The sequence below is a fragment of the Nerophis ophidion genome, linkage group LG07 (genome assembly GCF_033978795.1).
Source record: "Nerophis ophidion isolate RoL-2023_Sa linkage group LG07, RoL_Noph_v1.0, whole genome shotgun sequence".
In the NCBI taxonomy this organism is placed as follows: Eukaryota; Metazoa; Chordata; class Actinopteri; order Syngnathiformes; family Syngnathidae; genus Nerophis; species Nerophis ophidion.
The window spans coordinates 42,507,412-42,529,480 of NC_084617.1; the positions used below are offsets into that span (position 1 = coordinate 42,507,412).

The following is a 22,069-nucleotide window of genomic DNA, read 5'->3' on the forward strand; positions in this document are numbered from 1 at the left end:
AGCTTGGGCCCAGCGAAGCCAGCGGCGTTCCTTGGTGTTGTTGATAAATGGGTTTTGCTTTGCATAGCAGAGTTTTAACTTGCATTTACAAATGTAGCGACCAACTGTAGTTACTGACAGTGGTTTTATGAAGTGTTCCGGAGCCCATGTGGTGATATCCTTCACACACTGATGTTGGTTTTTGAGGAATCAAAGGTCTGTAATATCATCGCTTACATCCAGTGATTTCTCTAGATTCTCTGAACCTTTTGATGATTTTACGGACCGTAAATGGTAAAATCCCTAAATTCCTTGCAATAGCTCTTTGAGAAATGTTGTTTTAAAACTGTTCGACAATTTGCTTACAAATTGGTGACTCTCGCCCCATCCTTGTTTGTGAATTACTTAGCATTTCATGGAAGCTGCTTTTAGATAGATAGATAGATAGATAGATAGATAGATAGATAGATAGATAGATAGATAGATAGATAGATAAATAGTACTTTATTGATTCCTTCAGGAGAGTTCCTTCAGGAAAATTAAATACCCAATCATGGCACCCACCTGTTCCTAATTAGCCTGCACACCTGTGAGATGTTCCAAATAAGTGTTTGATGAAATTTCTCAACTTTATCAGTATTTATTGCCACCTTTCCCAACTTCTTTGTCACGTGTTATTAGCATCAAATTCTAAAGTTAATGATTATTTGCAAAAAGAAAAATGTTTATCAGTTTGAACATCAAATATGTTGTCTTTGTAGCATATTCAACTGAATATGGGTTGAAAATGATTTGCAAATCATTGTATTCCGTTTATATTTACATCTAACACAATTTCCCAACTCATATGGAAACGGGGTTTGTACATAGATACTTTATTGACTTTATCGTACTTTATTGATTCCTTCAGGAGAGTTCCTCAGGAAAATATATATGTACATACGTGTGTGTATATATTCTATATTCTTTCTTTGATTGTAATGGTATACACACGCACACACACACATATATATGTATATATATATATATATATATATATACATATATATATATATATGTATGTATGTATATACATACATACATTGAAGCTATTATCATATATATCTTATATATGTATACATACATATATATGTACATATATATGTATCTATCTATATATATATATATGTATATATATATATATATATATATATATATATATATATATATATATATATATATATATATATATATATATATATATGTACACATATACATACGTACATATACAAATATATACATATATATACACATATATATATATATACATATATATATATATATGTATATATTAGGGGTGTAACGGTACGTGTATTTGTATTGAACCGTTTCGGTACGGGGGTTTCGGTTCGGTTCGTAGGTGAACCGAACGACACGGACATATAAATAGCGCACCGCACGTTGTGTAAACAATGCACACCGAGGGACCATGAATTAATCTACGTGGACTTAAACAAGTTTAAATACTTACTGGAGTGTTACCATTTAGTGGTCAATTGAACGGAATATGTACTGTACTGTGCAATCTACTAATAAAAGTTTCAATCAATCAAAAAAACAACAACACACGGCATGCTAGCAACGACTGGGCTACGATAGACTGACCATACCTCTTCTTTTCACGGGATATGTCCTCTTTGCGGAGCTGTCCAGGTGGAGTTTCTTAAATGCCTCGAATGTCCGGCATTTTAAGTTATGGTTGTGTGTATTTTCAATGTACCTTCAGGGTTAAGAAGGGGTTTAAAAAAAAAAAGGAAGTGGTGCACACAGCGTTAACATTCGTGAGGACGGGGCAGAGACAGAGAGCGAGAGAGTTATGATAAACGCGCATGCGTCGCCAGGCTCTGCTTTTTATCCTTTGATTAATCAGATTTAATTTTTTATTATCTATAGCAAGGGTTTCAAAAGTGTGCCCCGGAGGCCATTTGCGGCACACAGCTAATGTTTTAAAGGCCCAGGCACATTCTAAAAATACTATTAAAATAAACAAAAACATAAAAAAAAGTGAAATAAAAAATCTTAAAGGCTAAATGTAATTTAGAAAAACTTGCAAGGTTTACTAATAAAACAAAGCTGTTTTTTTTTCTTTCAAACTGTCATTGTTTAAAACACAATATTGAATCAAAATCAATGTTATTATGAATTATTGACCTATCCAAGTTTCCGATTACTTCACATCAAATATTCCTCTAAGAAAATTATTTTTGGTGGAAGATTTAGCAAATTTGTTAAATAAGTAATCAAAAAATGTATATTTAGTTTTTTTCTTACTGTACCGAAAATGAACCGAACCGTGACCTCTGAACCGAGGTACGTACCGAACCGAAATTTTTGTGTACCGTTACACCCCTAATATATCTATATATCTATAAAGAAGTGCCCTCTACATTGAAGCTATTATCATATATATTTTTTATGTATATATATATATATATATATTATATATATGTATACAATAAAAAATATATATGATAATAGCTTCAATGTATCATATATATTTTTTATGTATATATATATATATATATATTATATATATGTATACAATAAAAAATATATATGATAATAGCTTCAATGTAGAGGGCACTTCTTTATAGATATATAGATATATTAAGGGTGTAACGGTACACAAAAATTTCGGTTCGGTACGTACCTCGGTTCAGAGGTCACGGTTCGGTTCATTTTCGGTACAGTAAGAAAAAAACTAAATATACATTTTTTGATTACTTATTTAACAAATTTGCTAAATCTTCCACCAAAAATAATATATATATTTTTTATGTATATATATATATATATATATATATTATATATATGTATACAATAAAAAATATATATGATAATAGCTTCAATTATCATATATATGTTTTATATATATATATATATATATAAATGTATATATATATATGCAATAAAAAAAATAGGATAATAGCTTCAATGTAGAGGGAACTTGTTTTTTGTTATTTTAACACCTACCACAGCTCAGGGTCATCATATCTGCTGTGGAAGTAGTAAACAAATGTAGTCACGTGGTTAAAACTTCATGCGTGACTCATTCAGGCTCTTGAAGACCACAATCATCAGACTGTGTCATTTTGCACAAGGAGCAGCAAAATAATTATTAACTCAAGCAAAGCAAAAAAAAAAATAGTACTTACAAAGAACTCCCAGGCGGTGGGCGAGTGGATGTCGAGGACAGGGTTGACGTCTGGATTCTGCTGCTGGATCTCCACCTTCATACTGATGGAATTGACTAAGTCTGGTGTGTCCTGATGGAACGTAAACCAACAATTTTTTTTGTTGTTGTTTTAAACAAACACTCTTATAGATGAACACAGTGAAAGAACACAATCATTTCTGATAGAAAATGGTTAAAGAGAATTAATCAGTTTCAGAGGAGGCTTTGAAATCCTCGTAAAACTTTGCATAACTGTGAAAGAAATGCTGTAGGTAACTTTGATTATCCATCAGTTTGCAGCGGGCTACTCCCAATACACCGACCATATGGCCCCTACCAACTGTGCGTATAGCCCCTGCCACCTTGTTTGGTGTGAAGAAGTAAAATGCTCAAATCTTACAGCAAACATATCCCGAGCCCCTTTCGGTTCCGTTACTGGGAAGAATATGTAAATGGTAAATGGGTTATATTTGTATAGCGCTTTTCTACCTTCAAGGTACCCAAAGCACTTTGACACTATTTCCACATTCACACACTGATGGCGGGAGCTGCCATGCAAGGCCCTAACCACGACCCATCAGGAGCAAGGGTTAAGGGTCTTGCTCAAGGACACAACGGACGTGACGAGGTTGGTAGAAGGTGGGTATTGAACCAGGAACCCTAAGGTCGCTGGCACGGCCACTCTCTCAACCACGCCACGCCGTCCCCAATACAATTCAATATTTCTCTTGTCAATGACACGGTTCTCTGTGGCACACGGTGATAGTGCTGCTCTTCAAAGCCATTTGATCCCCAGTCAGATATGTAGTTATCAATATTACATTTGTTGTTTGCCATACAGAAAGTAAATTACAGAACAATTAATATTTCATGAATTGGTTTCAAAAGTACGCTATAAAAAAAAACTGAAAAAGGTGTAAAAAAAAAAAAAAAAGGTTATTGGTGGTAGGGATGGGTACTGAATCCGGTACATTTTTTTGCCACAGACCGAATTCCACCCAATTATGTAAAATCTTAACGGTGCCATCTTACGCCGGCTCGGTCGGCTTTTCGCAGCAGCACTGGGAGCGAACACAGCCAAACTACCTCTAGGTAATGTCAGCAAAGTAATAGTTTAAAAAGACAAACAAACAAGGGAGGATGTACTTTTACAAAAAAATGTGCAAGTTTGATGCTAATATACATTGGCTTTGCTATCGGCAGGCTACTGATTAGCATTAACGATTTTACATGGTGATTTCAACGCCTCCAAACTAAAGGTAAGATGCATGTTACAATCAAATAGTTGGTGCGTTAAGTACAATTCTTACAATATTAACACTTATTAGGGTGCAACAAAAGACTACACAGCAAAACTGAACTGACGACCCAACACACCATAAACTATACACTCTTGTTATCTAACAGCTTGGCTTTGCAACTAAAAATGAGACTCAGAAATGGTATATATATTAAAAAATATATAAAAGCAGTTATCATAATCAGTTCCTTTTTAAAAGATGCAATAAGAAATTACATTTTATTATCTGAAAATTGGTACCGTTCACAGATACCAGGAATTAGTATCATTTTGGTTCAAATGTGAACGATACATCCATAAACATAAGGTTATCTTTTAGCTCATTGTACCATAGTGAGGTGTAGCTTACAGTACATGGTCAAACCAGGAAGAGGGCGGGTCCAAACACTTAAAGGCAGTCAGCTATCTGCTGCAAACAGTCCCATTAACAAGTAACAATAAAATGTCTTAACCTTTACCTGATGAACCATAAGAATCAGACTTTGTGGTCCTCTTGTTTTACTCTAAACTGTTTTCATTAATTTTGCCAACACAGTCATGTTGTACTGAGCAGCCAGAACAAACATGTCAAATAAAGTTCTACCTCCTCTTCGCCCTCGCCGAACAGTTGCACTGGAAAACCATCAAACTGGAAAGGTTTAACTGAAGAATTTGGACTTGCAGCCATCACCTGCACATAGACTTGATAGTCTTGACACAGAGGTGTAGATGAGATCTTCGCCTTCCCCGAAACCAAACGCTCGTTGTTATCCATGAAGAGCCCTCTTGAGGTAACGCGTGAAGCCTGCAGATCAGCATCCAGAGTCAAGTCGTAGGCGATTTCTTTCAAGAGAGAGAAAACAGAACACAATCAATCAGAGATAATAACAGTACACATTTGATTAGGGGTGTCCCCATACCATATTGATATCGGTGCAACATCCAGAAATAAAGGTGTCGGATTAAATCGGCCTGCATCGAAACCATCGATATGAGAACTCCGATACAAGCAGTCCCTTCTAATAATAACATCTCAGTGGCAATGGCATCGAGCATATGCATTTTGAAAAATGCAGCTTTACTGTACTCGTGAGTAGGGATGGTTACTTTTTATATTTAAAATGATAGGGTACCGATTACAGGTACCTGGGAATATATACCAGTACCCAATAGTAACAATTCGTAGTACTTTTATGTGTTAATAAATATGAATTGTTTTTGATATTGGGGGAAGCACGGTGTTACAGTGGTTAGTGCATGTGCCTCACAAAACATAGTTCCTGAGTAGTCCTGAGTTCAATCCCGGGCTCTGGATCTTTCTATGTGGAGTTTGCATGTTCTCCCCATGACTGCGTGGGTTCCCACTGGGTACTCCGACTTCTTCCCACCCCCAAATACATGCACCTGGGGAAAGGTTGTTTGGCAACACTAAATTGGCCCTAGTGTGTGAATGTGAGTGTGAATGTTGTCTGTCTATCTGTGTTGGCCCTGCGATGAGATGGCAACTTGTCCAGGGTGGACGCCGCCTTCAGCCCGAATGCAACTGCTATAGGCTCCAGCACCCCCCGCGACCCCAAAAGGCACAAGCGGTAGAAAATTGATGGATGGATGTTTTTGATATTGAAAAAAATATTTTTCATTGCAACATTTAAAAACTATCTGATTATGATGACTGCTCTACAGTTGTTTTGTTGAAACATTTCTGAGTCTCGATTACAGTTGCAAGTTCAAGATGTTAGATGATAGTAATGTATAGTTAATGGTGTGTAGGTGAGTCAGTACAGTCTTTGTTGTCTAATATTTTATTGCTCCCAAAAAGTGTATATACTGTAAATACTGTAAGTAAATTCACACAACAGCTCCTTGATTGTAACGTGCATCTTCATTGTTGTTTTCATTAACAAATTTGGAGGTGTTGAAATTGCTAATGCTACATCAGTAGCATGTCGATAGCAAAGCTACTGTGTATTAGCATCAAGCCAGAGCATTTTTGGAAAAATGGAGCCTTACTTAACTTACGTTGGAGGGTGTTTTGAGTCAATTAAAAATTGCAACATTAACTAGAGGTTGTTTGGCTGAGTCAGCTCTCAGTGCTGCTGGAGTGATTGCCAAGTGACGTCAGGCGCAGCTGGAGTACTATGACGTGGCACCATTGGATTTTACGTGGATTCAATGAACCGGCAGGATTGAGTTAGTGCCGTAAAAGTGCCAGGTTCAGTACTCATCCCGAATTGTGAGCGTCTTCTTTTAGCTTGTTGGTATGGAAAATGGTAACATTACCTCAAGGCAGTACGGTTGAGTCTACTCTGAGTGTATATCTGCTTGTTGTCTCGTGCAACAAAGGTATTCAAATATGACACCGTTTGATTCATGTCAATCAGTGCATGTAAAAGAACTGAATTCAGTACCCATCCCTACAGGACACCGCAGAGGATGAAAGTGATTTTAGATCAAAGCTGATACCAATGGGTCCAACAGGTTTCCTGGGCCGGAATGTTGCGCCGAAACATAGGTTGGCATTGAAACATGACATCTTGCGTCCACCGACATCGCAAGGTTTGTTGAGGATGTTGATTTTCTCCGGTAGAAAAGAAGCATCCGCTGAGACTGAAGCCACACCTCGGGACCTGGAAGACATTTTAAAACCGTGCGCTCGATACCAAGTGGGGAATTCTTGAATCGATCCATGCAAGCAATGAACTCACCAGAGTTGTACAACTTTACCGTACGCACCCACTGAGATGTCAGGGAGTGTGTCGTCATTCAGGTCTTTGTAGCTATCCAGGGACCGCCCAAAAAGTTTCACTTGAGGATCCATTTTCGAGCCGTATATTCTCTGGGAAAAGACGAAACAACCAGTAATCAACAATAGTAGACATTTAGGATTGGAAGATGTTTTTTTTTTTTTTCTATCATTAATTTCAGGTTCAAAACTTTTTTTTATTTTAAGTACACTGGAACCTCGATTCAGGAACCCCTCCATTCACAATTTTTTTGATTTACAAACTTTTAGATTTCGCCAAATATGCCTCGGTCTGTGAACAATTTCTCCGTGTACGGACGTTTCAATTGTTCATTTTGCTGGCAGCCATGTTGTGCTTGCTCCCATTGAAGAGATTGAGGGAGCTGTTCTGGAAAAATGTGCTGCTTCATAAAAAAACGCAACCAGTTGGATGAAATTTTCAGAAAATGTCCAAAATAGGTTCTAGATAAAGTGATTTTGTATGTTGTATTATTGCTTGTATACGAGTTTGTCAAAATACTTATTAACGTTCAATATGTCACCAAACAGTATAGACCAGGGGTGTCCAAAATACAGCCTACGGGCCAAGTGCGGCACACCAGCCTCTTCAATTTGGCCTTCGAAACATTATGAGAAAAGGTTTTAGCTCAATGTTTTGTTTTGGTTTGTTTCCTGGTATGTAAAATATTGCTAATAATAACCACAATATATCAATGTTATTTTTTACCTTCATTGCTTTGGTTATTTTATTCGAGGAAACCTCTAGCCTTGCATGCGCATGCTCAAGAGCATCAGAGAGCGAATTTTTACTGTTAGCACATTTTCTCAGAACACTGGCTTCGTACACACCAAGTTTTTTATTGTGATGAGACCAGACTTTTCTGGAAAAAGATGCCAAAGCTAAATTATTTCACAGCAGTGAAGAAGACTACCTCTTTTGGTGATTTCTGATCGTTTGCGAGGGCACCACAAGGACTTCTGTGTGATGTGTGCGCATGTTGGCATTACAGTGCCTGCAGAACACTTCAGCTTGTTAATAAAAAGATCCATCATATCCTTGTTATGTTTGTTAGATAAACAGCACTGTATAGTTCTTTATATTGTCTTAAAATATTCACTAAAATGTGGACTTTTGTTGAGGCAGGAACTTATTTATATTTACTTTGTTTTTTATAGGGAAATTTGCTTCACTCTAAGAACTTTTTGATTTACGAAACCTGTTCAAGAACCAATTAACCATCTACACTACAGAAAACCTTTTAAGCAAAAATTTTAACATTGTTACATTGTTGGCAATCACACAAGTGTAAGAGGAAGTTAGCCATTGGGTAAAAAAAAAAAAAAGGAAAAAAACTAGTGTGCTATTGTCCTTGTCATATAGTGCTTCAAATATTGGAGCTTCAAAACAGCGCAGATATTTTTTTTAATTTTTAAAACACCAAAGCATTTTTTGGCCTAAATTAATTGTTGAATTAGTTTTATTCATGTATTATATATATTACAGTGCGATAGTCTTATTTTGTATTTGTATGTTATGGCAGTCGATAAAGATATTTATTCACCAAGCAGGACCTTCATTTAAACATAAGGGTGAACAATGCTAACAACAACACAGCGGCTAATCTGGGCGCCATCTTGACCGCAAAAAATCAAGTTGACCAACTTTTAGCTAAGCAACTTTCTGATGCACTTTATTTTCAACTCCTGCCTCGTCAATATCACGTCTCCACATTGGTGGGACTTTGACAAGAGCGATGACAAAAGACGAGACGCGAGACTGACACAAGGTGAACCTTTGAAGTGAGTGATGTGGCATGACAACATGGGACACGCAATGCTAACAACATGGAACGCTAACATCAAAGCGAATTGTTGCATCGTCTATTGTCACACACAAAAAAGGCATTAGAGCAATACTAGATGTACTATGGGTTACTCAACGCTGGCTCTTCTCTACAGTGTCAGTTGTCTTCTAAAGCAATTTAAAGCAACCATTTTTGGTTGTGTGCACCCCCTAGAGACCTGCCCGAAAATATTTGTTTCTCAGCTGTGGTCCATACTCAGTTGTAATAGACTTTTCCACCACTTGTGCCAGTAATGATAAAAAGAAGAAGTCTGGAGCTTAAGTCATAGAAAAGTTTCTTAAGCGCAAAAATTCTAACTTAAGTGGAAAAGCTGGAGGAGTTGTTGGAGTGGAGGAGTTCAAGTACCTCAGAGTCTTGTTCACGAGTGAGGGAAGAGTGGATCGTGAGGTCGTCAGGTGTATCGGTGCGGCGTCTTCAGTAATGCGGACGCTGTATCGATCCGTTGTGGTGAAGAAGGAGCTGAGCCGGAAGGCAAAGCTCTCAATTTACCGGTCGATCTACGTTCACATCCTCACCTATGGTCATGAGCTTTGAGTTATGACGGAAAGGAGAAGATCACAGGTACAACCGGCCAAAATGAGTTTCCTCCGCCAGGTGGCGGGGCTCTCCCTTAGAGATAGGGTGAGAAGCTCTGCCATCCGGGAGGAGCGCAAAGTAAAGCCGCTGCTCCTCCACATCGAGAGGTGCCAGATGAGGTGATTCAGGATGCAACCCGAACGCCTCCCTAAGGAGGAGTTTAGGGCACGTCCGACCAGTAGGAGGCCATGGGTAGACCCAGGACACGTTGGGAAGACTATGTCTCCCGGCTGGCCTGGGAATGCCTCCGGATGCCCCAGGAAGAGCTGGAGGAAGTGGCTGGGGAGAGGGAAGTCTGCGCTTCCTTGCCTAGGCTGCTGCCCCCGCGACCCGACTTTGGCTAAGCGGAAGAAGATGGATAGATGGATGGAAACGCTGAATTTTTTGTTGCACTTTAGTTTTTACAAAACATATACCGTATTCCCTTGAATTGCCGCCGGGCATATAGTATGCGCCTGCCTTGAATTACTGCCGGGTCAAACTCGCTTCGCAAAATAATTAGCGCATGCTTAGTGTTACCGCCGGGTCAATTTGTGACGTCACGAATGACACTTCCCCTGTCATCATTTTCAAAATGGAGGAGGCTGATTTCAATAATTTGAAATCGCATAAAGGGAAGAAGATTAAGAGCTATTCAGTAGGATTTAAGGTCCAAGCTATTGAATACCGGTATGCTAAAAAGAACAGTAAGCAACTATGTTTTATTACTATACCTGTGAAGCCGACGGTCCAACAGACAGGCAGGGCTCACTATCTGTAGCCCTGCCCAAGATGGCGGCGAGCGAGCGGAGAGGATGAGCGGAAGAGCGACCTGGACTGAGGTTTTATTGAAAAATAAACAAAGTCAAACTGCTCAAGCAATGTCCTTCCTTGGTGGTCCTGGGAACCCGCAAGACAACAGCTTGAGACCCTCACAATACCGTAGCTGCGTCTGTTAAATATGAGTCATTAAATGAGTCCTGCCTCCTGGTGGTAGAGGGCGCTAGTGATCCTTCTTGCGACTATTCAGCTGCAGAAGAAGTGAAATGAGTGACAGGATTGTGCTGGGACGGATATGCACGACGGACCTTTGCTGGCTATGTAAACAACCGGACTGAAATAAAGCATGTTCCAGTCCTAAATATCCAGTGTATTATTTATACAATGACATTCATGTTGGCAGCAGTGGGATAAAGAGATCACTCACGGTGCTGAACGGGAGGGGTTGTTGTCCGAGGATAATTCTGTCGTCGCCCGCACCCGAGCTAACTAATAGCAGCGGTCTGATAGCAGTTTTTCTAAATTTGACTTTCAATCATGCCAGGAGGTAATAAAGGAAGATCTCCATCGAGACAGAGAGACTTTTAAAACTGAAGAAAGATAAGGAACACTTCTATAAAAAAGTTATCGATGATTTTGATCAGAAGGAGCTGGCATGGATTTCATTTATAAGTAAAGGTAAGATCATTTTTAATTTATTTTTTATTTAGGATTTATTTAACAAGGTAAAATATCTCTTTTCCAAGGGACACCTGGCAACGAGGGCAGCAGCAAGGTTACATTAAAAACAGTAAACAACACATAAAACATCACATTTACAACATTAAAACTTGCTCATATGACACATGTGCATACAGACAAGGTAGACTGCAATCCTTTCACAGAAGCTTTAAACTCATTTAATGTAACAAGGGTTTTAAGTTGAATATTCGATTGTAGGTTATTCCAAGCCTTCGGTGCTGAAAATAATAATGATAATAAAGTTTTTTTATTAAATGTGCGTTTCATGATGGTATCCTTACATCACACTCACATTTTTACTGCATGCCTTTGGTAAGTGCCGGAGTGAGAAGAGGTTTTAAAATAATTAGCACATGCTTACTTTTACCGCATGCCTTTGGTAAGCGCAGCAGTGAGAAGAGGTTTTAAATTAATTAGCGCCCCGGTGGCAATTCAACAAAATACGGTATATTGTTATTTTAGTATTCATTTAGTAAGAATGTATCTATCTTATCACTACGTAATCTTATATACATTTTTCATCAGTTTTTATGAGTCCCTTCTTTTGCAGAATATTTTATCACTATTTATTTTTGTAATCAGCATGACCTAAGCCTTGATAACAATCTTTTTGATTAACTCATGCTTTCATATTAAGTGGTAGAAAATGGATGGATGGATGCTTTCATATCATTTGACAATTTCCTTGTGTTAAACTGTAAGTAGGTCAGATATAATTATTAAATATGATCAAAATTAAGAATAAAATGACTAATTCAGTGTTAATATATGAGTGGGCCCTCTGTAGTGGACAAGTTGGGCCCCGAGGTCAATACATACCTGAGAAAATTGCTTGTCCAACGTCTTCTTCCTGCCATTGTAGACGTAGATGACACCTCTTCCTTTGTCCTCGAGGGGTGCTCCGACAACTACGTCATTGTAACCGTCCATGTCCAGGTCGGGAACGGCAGACATGGCCATTCCGAAGCGTGCGTTCTCAGTGGGAGGCGGGCCTTTAAGGAACCCTTGCTCATTCAGGATACCCTTGAGATCGTAACGCAGAAGCAAAGGAAGATTACATGTCGTTCTAAGGAGTAGGAGTAACTACTCCTTAGAACAGGAGACATATGAATGTATATTTTGTACCCCAGTTAATTACATATCCCTTTTTACACATAAAAAGATTGGAGTTAACAAAAAAAATCCAAATTACTAGGGCATCATCGTAGCAGAAAGCTGCAACAATGTTATCAAAACCTATCAAACCTACTGTGTTGCTAATATTTTTCCGACAAATACACCACATGGTGGTGCTGGTGAGAAAGCCCGTTTGACCGCGTAAATCGGGCTGATTTGAACTTTCTCACGCAGCTCAACAAAATAGTCACTGTGACTTTAGGGTGTCAATTTTTCCCCAAAATGACACGCCTTTAAATGCACACAAAATTGAATATAAAAAATAGTGAATAAATAAATATTCAAATAAAAAATAAATATTAATATAAAAATAAATACATATTCAAATAAAATCAATAAATAGTGATATTAACGAAAATGAATAAATATTGCATGGTTAAAATGTTTAAAAAAAATATTTATAAAAAAGTGCGTTTAGAAAAATATTTTTCTACAAAATAAATGTCTTCAAATGCACACAAAATAAAAATTAATAAAATTAAAATAAATAAATAGTGATTATAATGTAAATAAATAAATATTGCATGTTTAAAATGTTTCAAAACATTTATAAATAAGTGTTTTAAAAAAAAGTATTTAAATGCACACAAAATTAAAAAAAATATATATCAATAAATAGTGATGATAATGAAAATAAATGAATATTGCATTAAAGTTAAAGTACCAATGATTGTCACACACACACTAGGTGTGGTGAACTCTGTCCTCTGCATTTGACCCATCCCCTTGATCACCCCCTGGGAAGTGAGGGGAGCAGTGGGCAGCAGCGGTGCCGCGCCCGGGAATCATTTATGGTGATTTGGTTAAAATGTTAAAAAGTTAATACAAAAGTGCTGGGGCCAGCAACTTTAAAAAATATATTTTCGTCAATATTTCCGCATTCAATTTTTCCACAAAATTACATGTATTTAAATGCACACAAAATGAAAGAAAAAAATTAAAATAAAATTAAATAAAAATACTGAGGCGGCGACTTGTCCAGGGTGTACGCCGCCTTCCGCCTAAATGCAACTGAGATAGGCTCCAGCGACCCCCCGCGACTCCGAACCGGACAAACTGTAGAAAATAGATGGATGGATGGATGAAATAAAAATAAATAAATAGTGATAATAATAAAATTATTGTTATCACTAATGTTGGAATGTCGATATTTCAAAGCATGCTTTGCCAACAAATTTTCACAATAAGAGAACACATTATGGTGTTCCAGCCATGAGGTTGTCATCTTTACCTTATTGCCAGAGTGGGGGGGGGTTGAAAAAATGTATGTCTCCAAGGGGGGGCATGACAAAAAATAATTGAGAAACACTGTTTCAGGGGCACAGGAAGGACTTAGCAACTTGTCCATGAGCCACTGACCATTTGTCCAACGCAGAGATCGTCAACATGGGGTCTGTGGAGACTTTTTTTTTATACTTAATTTATCATATATTCCTCATACAATTGTTCCAAACATTTAAATGCGCACATAAAATAAATACAATATAAAAATAATCAAATAGTGATAATAATAAAAAGAATAGATATTGCATGCTGAAAATTAATAAATAAACCCGTTTATTATTTGAATATCTTAGTATTGGACAACAACAAGCGACCTTTAAGAGCAGTTTAAAACTGCATTGTATACAAGATATGAGTCGGCGAGTGCCTACTCCACCAGTTTGAGGGTCTTGGGCCTACAAAACATTGAAGACCTCGGGTCTAATGATTGTAAAAGTACTTTAAAAATGATCAAAGTATATAAAAGTATATTGATCACAACCCCTAGGTGGCAGAAAAATGAAAAAATAGCTGGCAGTTACCTTGGTGACGGAGAAGAGGTAAACACGGCCCTGCTCTCTCTTCAGCTCGCTCATCAACATGGGCGCTCCAACGAGAAGGAGGTCCGTCACCCCGTCTTTGTCCACGTCCACGGAACACAGGACGCTGCCAAAGTAAGATCCAACCTGGAAGCGCCAAGACCGAACTGAGCTCACGGCGCTTGGACTTAAGACATTTTGATTAGGGAGGCCCTGTACCTGCTTTCCTCGCTCCGAATCGATGATCATGAACTGATTCTGCGCGTTGAAAGTGTAGACGATCACTTGTCCAGAGTGGTTGGAGCGTGGCGCACCAGCGACAAAATAATCAGCGGCGCCATCACTCAGTGTGCTGACGGAGTAACCTGCAGAGGAATTGTACGTACTGTACCATATTTATGTCGCACCATAACAATGCAAACTTTTGTACCCAGGAGTGAACTGCTGTTTCTGTCTTGAAGTGTTCTCTCGAAGGCTGTGGCAGGAAGAACGTCCACTCTGGAGCCCGTTTGGTGGACAACTGTCCCGGTCCAGCCATAGGCCCCCACCGCTCCCAGCATCATCACGTCCTTCAACAGTCCATGGAATTTGTGGCATAACAATCAAAGAGCCGAAAGTTCAACTCAGAATTGTGTTGATTGTTGGTGTCTTGCAATGAAGGGTGCGCTACTTGGCTGCAGCCAGTAGAGACACTCTCGAGTCACGGTTGTCAAATAATATTATTGCAATAGAGTTGTTATTTCCTGCCAAATAAAATTTGCCTAAAAATTATTGTAAAATGTATAATTTGCGGTAATCAAAGTTCACGCGAGAAAGGAAACGCTCACTACTTTTCATGAGGAGTTCTCTTGAGGTGACAGTTCATGTCAGCGTGGAGAGTTGAGGCGTAGGACAAGATGGAACACAATACATCTAAGATAACACTTGGGGGTGGTGATCCCAAATTGATATTGGTCCCATACCAGCAGAAAAAACACCCTGCATCTAAAACGTCTGAAATAAGAACTCTAATACAAGTAGGAATAGGGACCGAATTTGGTATATTTTTGGCACCGATCGAGTCCCGCCGATTTACCGATTCACAAACTCGCTTCGCAAAATAATTAGCGCATGCTTAGTGTTACCGCCGGGTCAATGTGTGACGTCACGAGTGACACTTCCCCTGTCATCATTTTCAAAATGGAGGAGGCTGATTTCAATAATTTGAAATCGCATAAAGGGAAGAAGATTAAGAGCTATTCAGTAGGATTTAAGGTCCAAGCTATTGAATACCGGTATGCTAAAGAGAACAGTAAGCAGCTATGTTTTATTACTATACCTGTGAAGCCGACGGTCCGACAGACAGGCAGGGCTCGCTATCTGTAGCCCTGCCCAAGATGGCGGCGAGCGAGCGGAGAGGAGGAGCGGAAGAGCGACCTGGACTGAGGTTTTATTGAAAAATAAACAAAGTCAAACTGCTCAAGTTTGGTGGTCCTGGGAACCCGCTCGGTACCGTAGCATGACACCAACAGTGTCATGCTATGGTACCTGGGTTGCGCCTGACATCACGCCCGCTTGCTGACTATTTTCACCTCGGCACTTGGCAATCATTCTACCCACCGCTGGATACAAGAAAGTCTGTTCTGCTCCCGCTAACGTCAGGTCTGCATGGAGCTGGAGGGGGCGTGGCCTCCAACCCCACCTGAATTTCGAGAGATTTTGGGGAGAAAATTGGTCCCAGGAGGTTTTCGGGACAGGCGCTAAATTTCAGGAGTCTCCCGGAAAATCTGGGAGGGTTGGAAAGTATGCAAATAATGCTTTTTATAGTTGCAGGGGAGAGTGGGGTGACGTGAAATATTTTCGTCTCCCTGGAGGGTTGGGGGGGGCGTAATAGAAAATATTTGAGAAGCACTGTTGTAAAGTGTACTAGAATATATAAATATGCCTTGTTGGGTATATTAATTAGGGGTAGGAATCATGGGGCCCTCACCGATTCGATCGGATTCCGATGTCTGGGGTGACGATTTGTTTCCGAATCAATTCTCGATTCTAAACAATTCTTGGTTGAAACCAATTCTCGCAATGTATTATTTAGTGTAATGATTATCTTTCAAAACAGGTTAAAATGTTGTCATTATGGTGGTACTTAATGAATACTTAGGTCTACTACACTACTGTATTTTAATGTTGTCATTATGGTGGTACTTAATGAATACTTATGTCTACTACACTACTGTATTTATTATTGTCATGGTGGTGATAGAATGTTACGCAGAGGTGTACTTACTACAATTCTATAGAAAAATTATGCTTTATATAGTTGCAGTGGAGAGTGGGGCAAACGCAAAATGTTTTTGTCTTCCTGCGTAACAAAAAATAATTAAGAAGCACTGTTGTAAAGTATCCTAGAATATCTAATTTTTTGTTGTTGGGCTTATTAATTAGGGGTGTGAATCATGGGGCCCCCCACCTCCCGCTAACGTCTCTTCTTGCTAGCTAAGCAAACAGATAACAGGTTTTTAAGAGAATTTTACCTTCAAAACATTGTAAAGTGAACATACTGTACATAAATAGTGTCAATATAACTTACAATGGATACAAAATAACATTCCATTATAACACAAATGCGCTAAATCAACTTATATTGGAATCGCCATATACATGCTACTAGTGAGCGATTATCGATTTTACATGGCGATTTCAACACTTACAAATTGTGTATTGAAAACTACAACTACGATGCAAGTTGTAATCAAACAGCTAGTGTGTAATATGGACAATACTTACAGAATTACTGTAACACTTTTTAGGACTCAACAAATCACAGGACGGGCGCATTCAACTTAATGGCAAAGACTACTTCCTGTCAACGGAAACACCCATAGGACAAACTAAAATGATTGCAAGTGTAAGAAAATGAAGATTCAACAACCAAATAGTCCATACAGACTCAATTTAAGCGCCCTAAGATCACAACCCCTTTGACGCGGGGGAGAGCTGGAATGTTTAAAAAAAAGTGCACAGTAAGTGTCAAGACTCCATTTTGTGTTTTGCTGTTTAAAAAATAAACAAACATTTGCATAAGGCAAATAAATTGTCTTGAAAATGATCGGTCTAAGGTGCAATTCTAAAACTGTCTATCAGTCTGCAATTAATCAATTATTTACGAGGTAACTACAGGCAAAATGCAATTAATCAAGATTAGAATATTTCAATAACAAATGTACCAGAATAAAATCAAAATGAATTAAAATGAATAAATCATTGACAAATGAAATGTATTTTAAATATAGTTTTAACAGTCCATGTCTTAAATCAATTGATACTAGAGTTTGGATTGTCTGTCTCCTTGTTCTATCACACAAATGCTGGGCCACTTGTCACTAGGCAGAGTTCGTAGGGCTCAATTAGAACTGCCCCACACACCAATTGAAAAGGCTTATATTCCAGAAGTTGTTGACTGACAAAAACTCACTTTTGTTAATACACGGAATTGTTGCTCTGTATTGAATATGAAAGCATGTGAAAGCTTGAAATGGGTTTAAGACGTGATGGTACTGAAACAGGGACACTTGATACATCGCTAATGTTGGAGTGTCGATATTTTAACGCATGCTTTGCCAACAAATCTTCACAATAAGATAACTTATTATGGACTTCCAGCCATGGAGATGCCATATTTACCTTTTTGCCAGAGTAGTGAGCGCTAAAGCCCACCTGGGACATCTCCATCTGGAAGTTGTTGCCCCCTTTCCCAGTGCCTGTTGAAGGTCATAGAAAACGGGTCAGAATGAAGCGAGACCTGATAGTGTGTGTGTGTGTGTGTGCGTGTGTGCGTGCGTGCGTATGTGTGTGTTCTTGTATTTCTACTCTTCTTGAGACATCAACAAGGAAAAGTACCTTGCATATGAGGACCGGTGAACAAGTTAGGACATAAATCATGGTCCAAATACGAAAAATCATTGCATCTAACAGAGAATGTCTCATTTGCACCCCTGGTGGTGAAATCTATCAAAATTAGGATGGTCCCAAAAAGGAGGGATTTTTCAAATTGACTGTGTCATCCATCCATCATCTTCAACCGCTTATCCGGAATCGGGTCGCGGGGACAACAGCTCCACCAGAGACCCCCAGACTTCCTTCTCCAGAGCAACATTAGCAACTTCCTTCTGGGGAAACCCAAAGCGTTCCCAGGCTAGAGAGGAGATGTAATCCTCCCATCTGGTCCTTGGACTGTCCCGGGGTCTCCTCCCAGTGAGATGTGCAACGAGGACCTCCCTAGGGAGACGCTCGTGAGGCATCCGCACGAGATGCCCTAACCACCTAAGCTGGCTCCTTTCCAAGCAAAGGAGCAGAAGCTCTACTCCAAGTCTCTCTCAGGTGACTGAACTTCTCACCCTATCCCTATCCAGCCACCCTTCTGAGGAAACTTATTTTGGCCGCTTGAAACAGCGATCTTATTCTTTCGGTCATGACCCACACTTCATGACCATCGGTGGGAGTAGGAATGTAGATAGCTCGGTAGACCGAAAGCTTTGCCTACTGGTTTAGCTCAAAAATTGACCGTTTGTTGGTTTTGAAAGTGCTCTCCCTCTGGTCAACATATGAAATGACATGTGTGTGTAAAAAATTTAAGTGCTCCCCCCCTGGCCAACATATGAAACAACAAGTGTGTGTAAGATATTGAAATGCACCCCCTTTGACCAAAATTCATTAAAAATGTTTTTATAAATATGTATATAGAGATATACTGTAAAAACTTTAAGTAAATAATGAATATTAAAAACCAATTACAAACAAAAAACTAAAAGAAAAAATACTAAAATCTTACTTTTTTTATATTTACATAGTATGAAAATATTATTAATGTTGTAAATACAAATCTTTATATATCTAGAAAGGGTGGTCCTCACAAGGTAGACATTTTTCAAAGGTCTCAAGAAGGTACCAACTACAAGACTGTGTGTGTGTGTGTGTGTGTGTGTGTGTGTGTGTGTGTGTGTGTGTGTGTGTGTGTGTGTGTGTGTGTGTGTGTGTGTGTGTGTGTGTGTGTGTGTGTGTGTGTTAATGACACAACAACACACAGCGTGTGCACCTTCTATGTTGAAGATGCGGTTGCCCAGCGTTCCAGCGATGGTTGAAAGCGCCGCTTCTTCGGACACGTTGAAGAAGTAATTTTCCGTGGGCAGGCTGGCGATGGATTTGATTTCTTTGATAAGGTTTTCCGTGTCAATGTTGTTTCTGGTGTAGTAACCCAGGACCTGGCAGGAAAGAAAGTCAACTGCAGGAAGATCTCCATCACAAAAGGAAAGCTGCACTTTTTTTTTTGCCCATCTTCCACGGTCCTTGAGCGACACAACATTTCCCTTTTCTGTGCGTTGTAAAAGGTGAAAAACTGCTAGTAAGAGGCAGCAAACGGGCATACGCTCTTCTCCGTCTAGAAAGTCCTCTAACAACCTTCAACAAGTTGTTTTATACATGCTGTAACTACCGTAAATTCCAAATTATAAGCCGCTACTTTTTTCCTACACTTTAAGCCCTGCGAGTATAAGACGGTGCGGCTCATTTATGGATTTTCCTTCGCTAACAGCCATAGTTACAATCCTTAAAAAAAAAACAAGCAAAAACACTTAGAAGTTGTTAGATTGTTTGTGCTATTGCGCCATCTTTTGAAAAAGTTTGCTCACAGCTTCCATTTAGTGCTTTCAAAGAAAGGAGTAAGAAGGTGACGTTCTGTCTCTTAGCCTTCCATAGCATTTCTACTCGTATGGATTCTTCATTTATCACTCCGAGCAATGTTTGTAAGTTTTACAGTGAATGTGTAATGTCTGTAGGAGTGTTTTCATGCATATGTGCACGTGCTTCTGTAATGTAATCGAGCCAGCGTCGTTAGCATTAGCTAACAAAGTTTATGAGTGTTTACAACTTTACAACTTACTTAACTTACTTTTTGTATTGTTTCAGTTTATTGAGTCTGTTACAGGCACCATTTGGAAACAATTAATGTATGTAAATTAACATTTATAGAATCTTTTTGTGTAAATAATTAATTTCATAAAGTGTATATCTGCGGTTTATAGTCCGGTGCGCTCTATAGACTAGAAAATAAGGTATATACACTATGTAACATAGTAATAGGCACATTCATTATAACTTGTACTATTTACAGTAGTTTGGTTATTGTAAGCATTATTCTTTTCTGGGCGCATTGATTTCAGAGATCGCATAGCAACAAATGCTACTTCTGTCAACAACAACATAGAGAGCACTTTCTGAGCAGAGTCTGTGAGAGCTTTGTCGCACAATTGCTAAACGTTCTAAAAATAAGAACATAAAACATTGACTTACAATGTCCGCACTTACTGTGATGTTTGTATCTTTTAGCACTTGTGCTCTCTCTGAGCTGCTAGATTCGGAATAATCCTGAACTGTGAGACCACTACACCAGAAAAGTAGTTCCTCAAGATCGCTAACACTTTGTCCAGGCATGTAAATGAAGTATTGTTGGAGGTTTTTGGAGTTTTTTTTAGAGGACTTTATAGGCGGAGTAGGTGAATACTCATTACCTGTATTGTTAGCCGCCTTGTACTAGCAGTTTTTTACCATCTAAAAATGCTCATAAAAGGGACACGTTTGTTTTTGTCTCACATCAGGAATGTGGATGATGAGCAAAATTACAAAAAAAAGTGCAGTTCCCCTTTTAGATGGCAAAAAATGTACTTTTTCAATTTTGCCCATTTTGTTGACTTTCCAATTGTACACAAAATTGGAAATATTTTTTTAATCCGTCTTTTAGTTTTGGCTCTGGAAACAAATATAAAAAAAAAACATATTTACTTTTTTAGTATGGGTTTTATATTGAAAAATGAACAAATGATTTACAGATTTCAAACGTTGACGTTTTTCAGAGAGCTTTATAGGCAAAATAGGTAAATCCTCATTACCTTGTTGTAGCAGTTTTTTACTATCCAGTATGCACAGAAAAGGGAAAGACTTGTGTTTTCTTGTCTCACAGAGGGATTGGGATTGCTGGGCAAAAACTCCCCCGAAAAGTTCAGTTTTCCTTTACAAGCCTTTGATTGCTGATTCAGTATCAATAAAGTCATTATTACCAGCACTATTTGTTACGATATAAAAATGCATCTATGTGAAAAGCAGTTCTTTTAAATAATGGGGCGGGGGCCTCCCTGGGAACATGCTTTATCAGTATCATGCTTCAAACCCCACTTTGAAAAGCTGTGCACTACAAAATGTACTCATAAAACCCGATTTCCTCATTCTGATTAAAAAAAGAAAAAAGTATCAACTTGTTTCATTCATTTTATAGGTCAAAGTGTTTTATACATTGCCCCAAAAAATAATTTATTATTATTTATTGAGTTTGTGGAATTTAATTTTTTTTGTGTCAAATGCGTATACTGTAGGTTAAAGAAAAAAAAGAAATATAGATAAAAATAAAAAATAAATAGGTATTGCATTATTTATTTCAGGCATATTGATGCACTTAAAAGTTATTCTTTGCTGTAAGTTGATCTGTATTTATTTCCTTTTTTAATGTTAATAATGATACCAGCGGTGTGATCGCAAACGCGGATGCCGAGCGGGGCTAAAAACAAAGCAGAAGGCTAATCCCCACAGAACACCACTTCCCTCCATCCTGAAGTCGGATTTAAATGGAAGATGCGGGACTACTGGTCTGGGTAAGGAATCAGTTAAATTAGAACAAGTTTTTTCTGCTTTGAGTGTTTCAGAGTTGGACATGTGTTTTACTGAGGTGGCTAACTATGATGTGTGCCGTTTATCAAAGCAACAAACAAACAATCGGAAAATTCCCGTCGTATCAATTCCTAGATATGGTCGTAATTATACTAAATGCACTGGGCATAATAAACACAACATTATTAATATTGCTACTACGGATAATTTGATCAAAAATTCCCTAAAACAGCCCACTAC

The 22,069-nt window shown here is 38.5% G+C and overlaps 1 protein-coding gene across 2 annotated transcripts in view; it reads right to left on the reverse strand.

Annotated features, from left to right (window-relative positions):
• The window catches only part of itga2.2 (integrin, alpha 2 (CD49B, alpha 2 subunit of VLA-2 receptor), tandem duplicate 2), a 133,175-nt gene that overhangs the window by 63,250 nt on the left and 47,856 nt on the right, over positions 1 to 22,069 (reverse strand). For both annotated transcript variants that reach the window (XM_061906188.1, XM_061906189.1), the window contains exons 9-18: positions 19,209 to 19,374; positions 17,798 to 17,874; positions 14,565 to 14,703; positions 14,354 to 14,499; positions 14,138 to 14,281; positions 11,976 to 12,179; positions 7,178 to 7,308; positions 6,936 to 7,099; positions 5,164 to 5,315; positions 3,174 to 3,284 (exon numbers count right to left, since the gene is read on the reverse strand). In XM_061906188.1, coding sequence (XP_061762172.1) covers positions 3,174 to 3,284; positions 5,164 to 5,315; positions 6,936 to 7,099; positions 7,178 to 7,308; positions 11,976 to 12,179; positions 14,138 to 14,281; positions 14,354 to 14,499; positions 14,565 to 14,703; positions 17,798 to 17,874; positions 19,209 to 19,374 — 1,434 coding nt within the window. The remainder of the gene's footprint in view (positions 1 to 3,173; positions 3,285 to 5,163; positions 5,316 to 6,935; positions 7,100 to 7,177; positions 7,309 to 11,975; positions 12,180 to 14,137; positions 14,282 to 14,353; positions 14,500 to 14,564; positions 14,704 to 17,797; positions 17,875 to 19,208; positions 19,375 to 22,069) is intronic.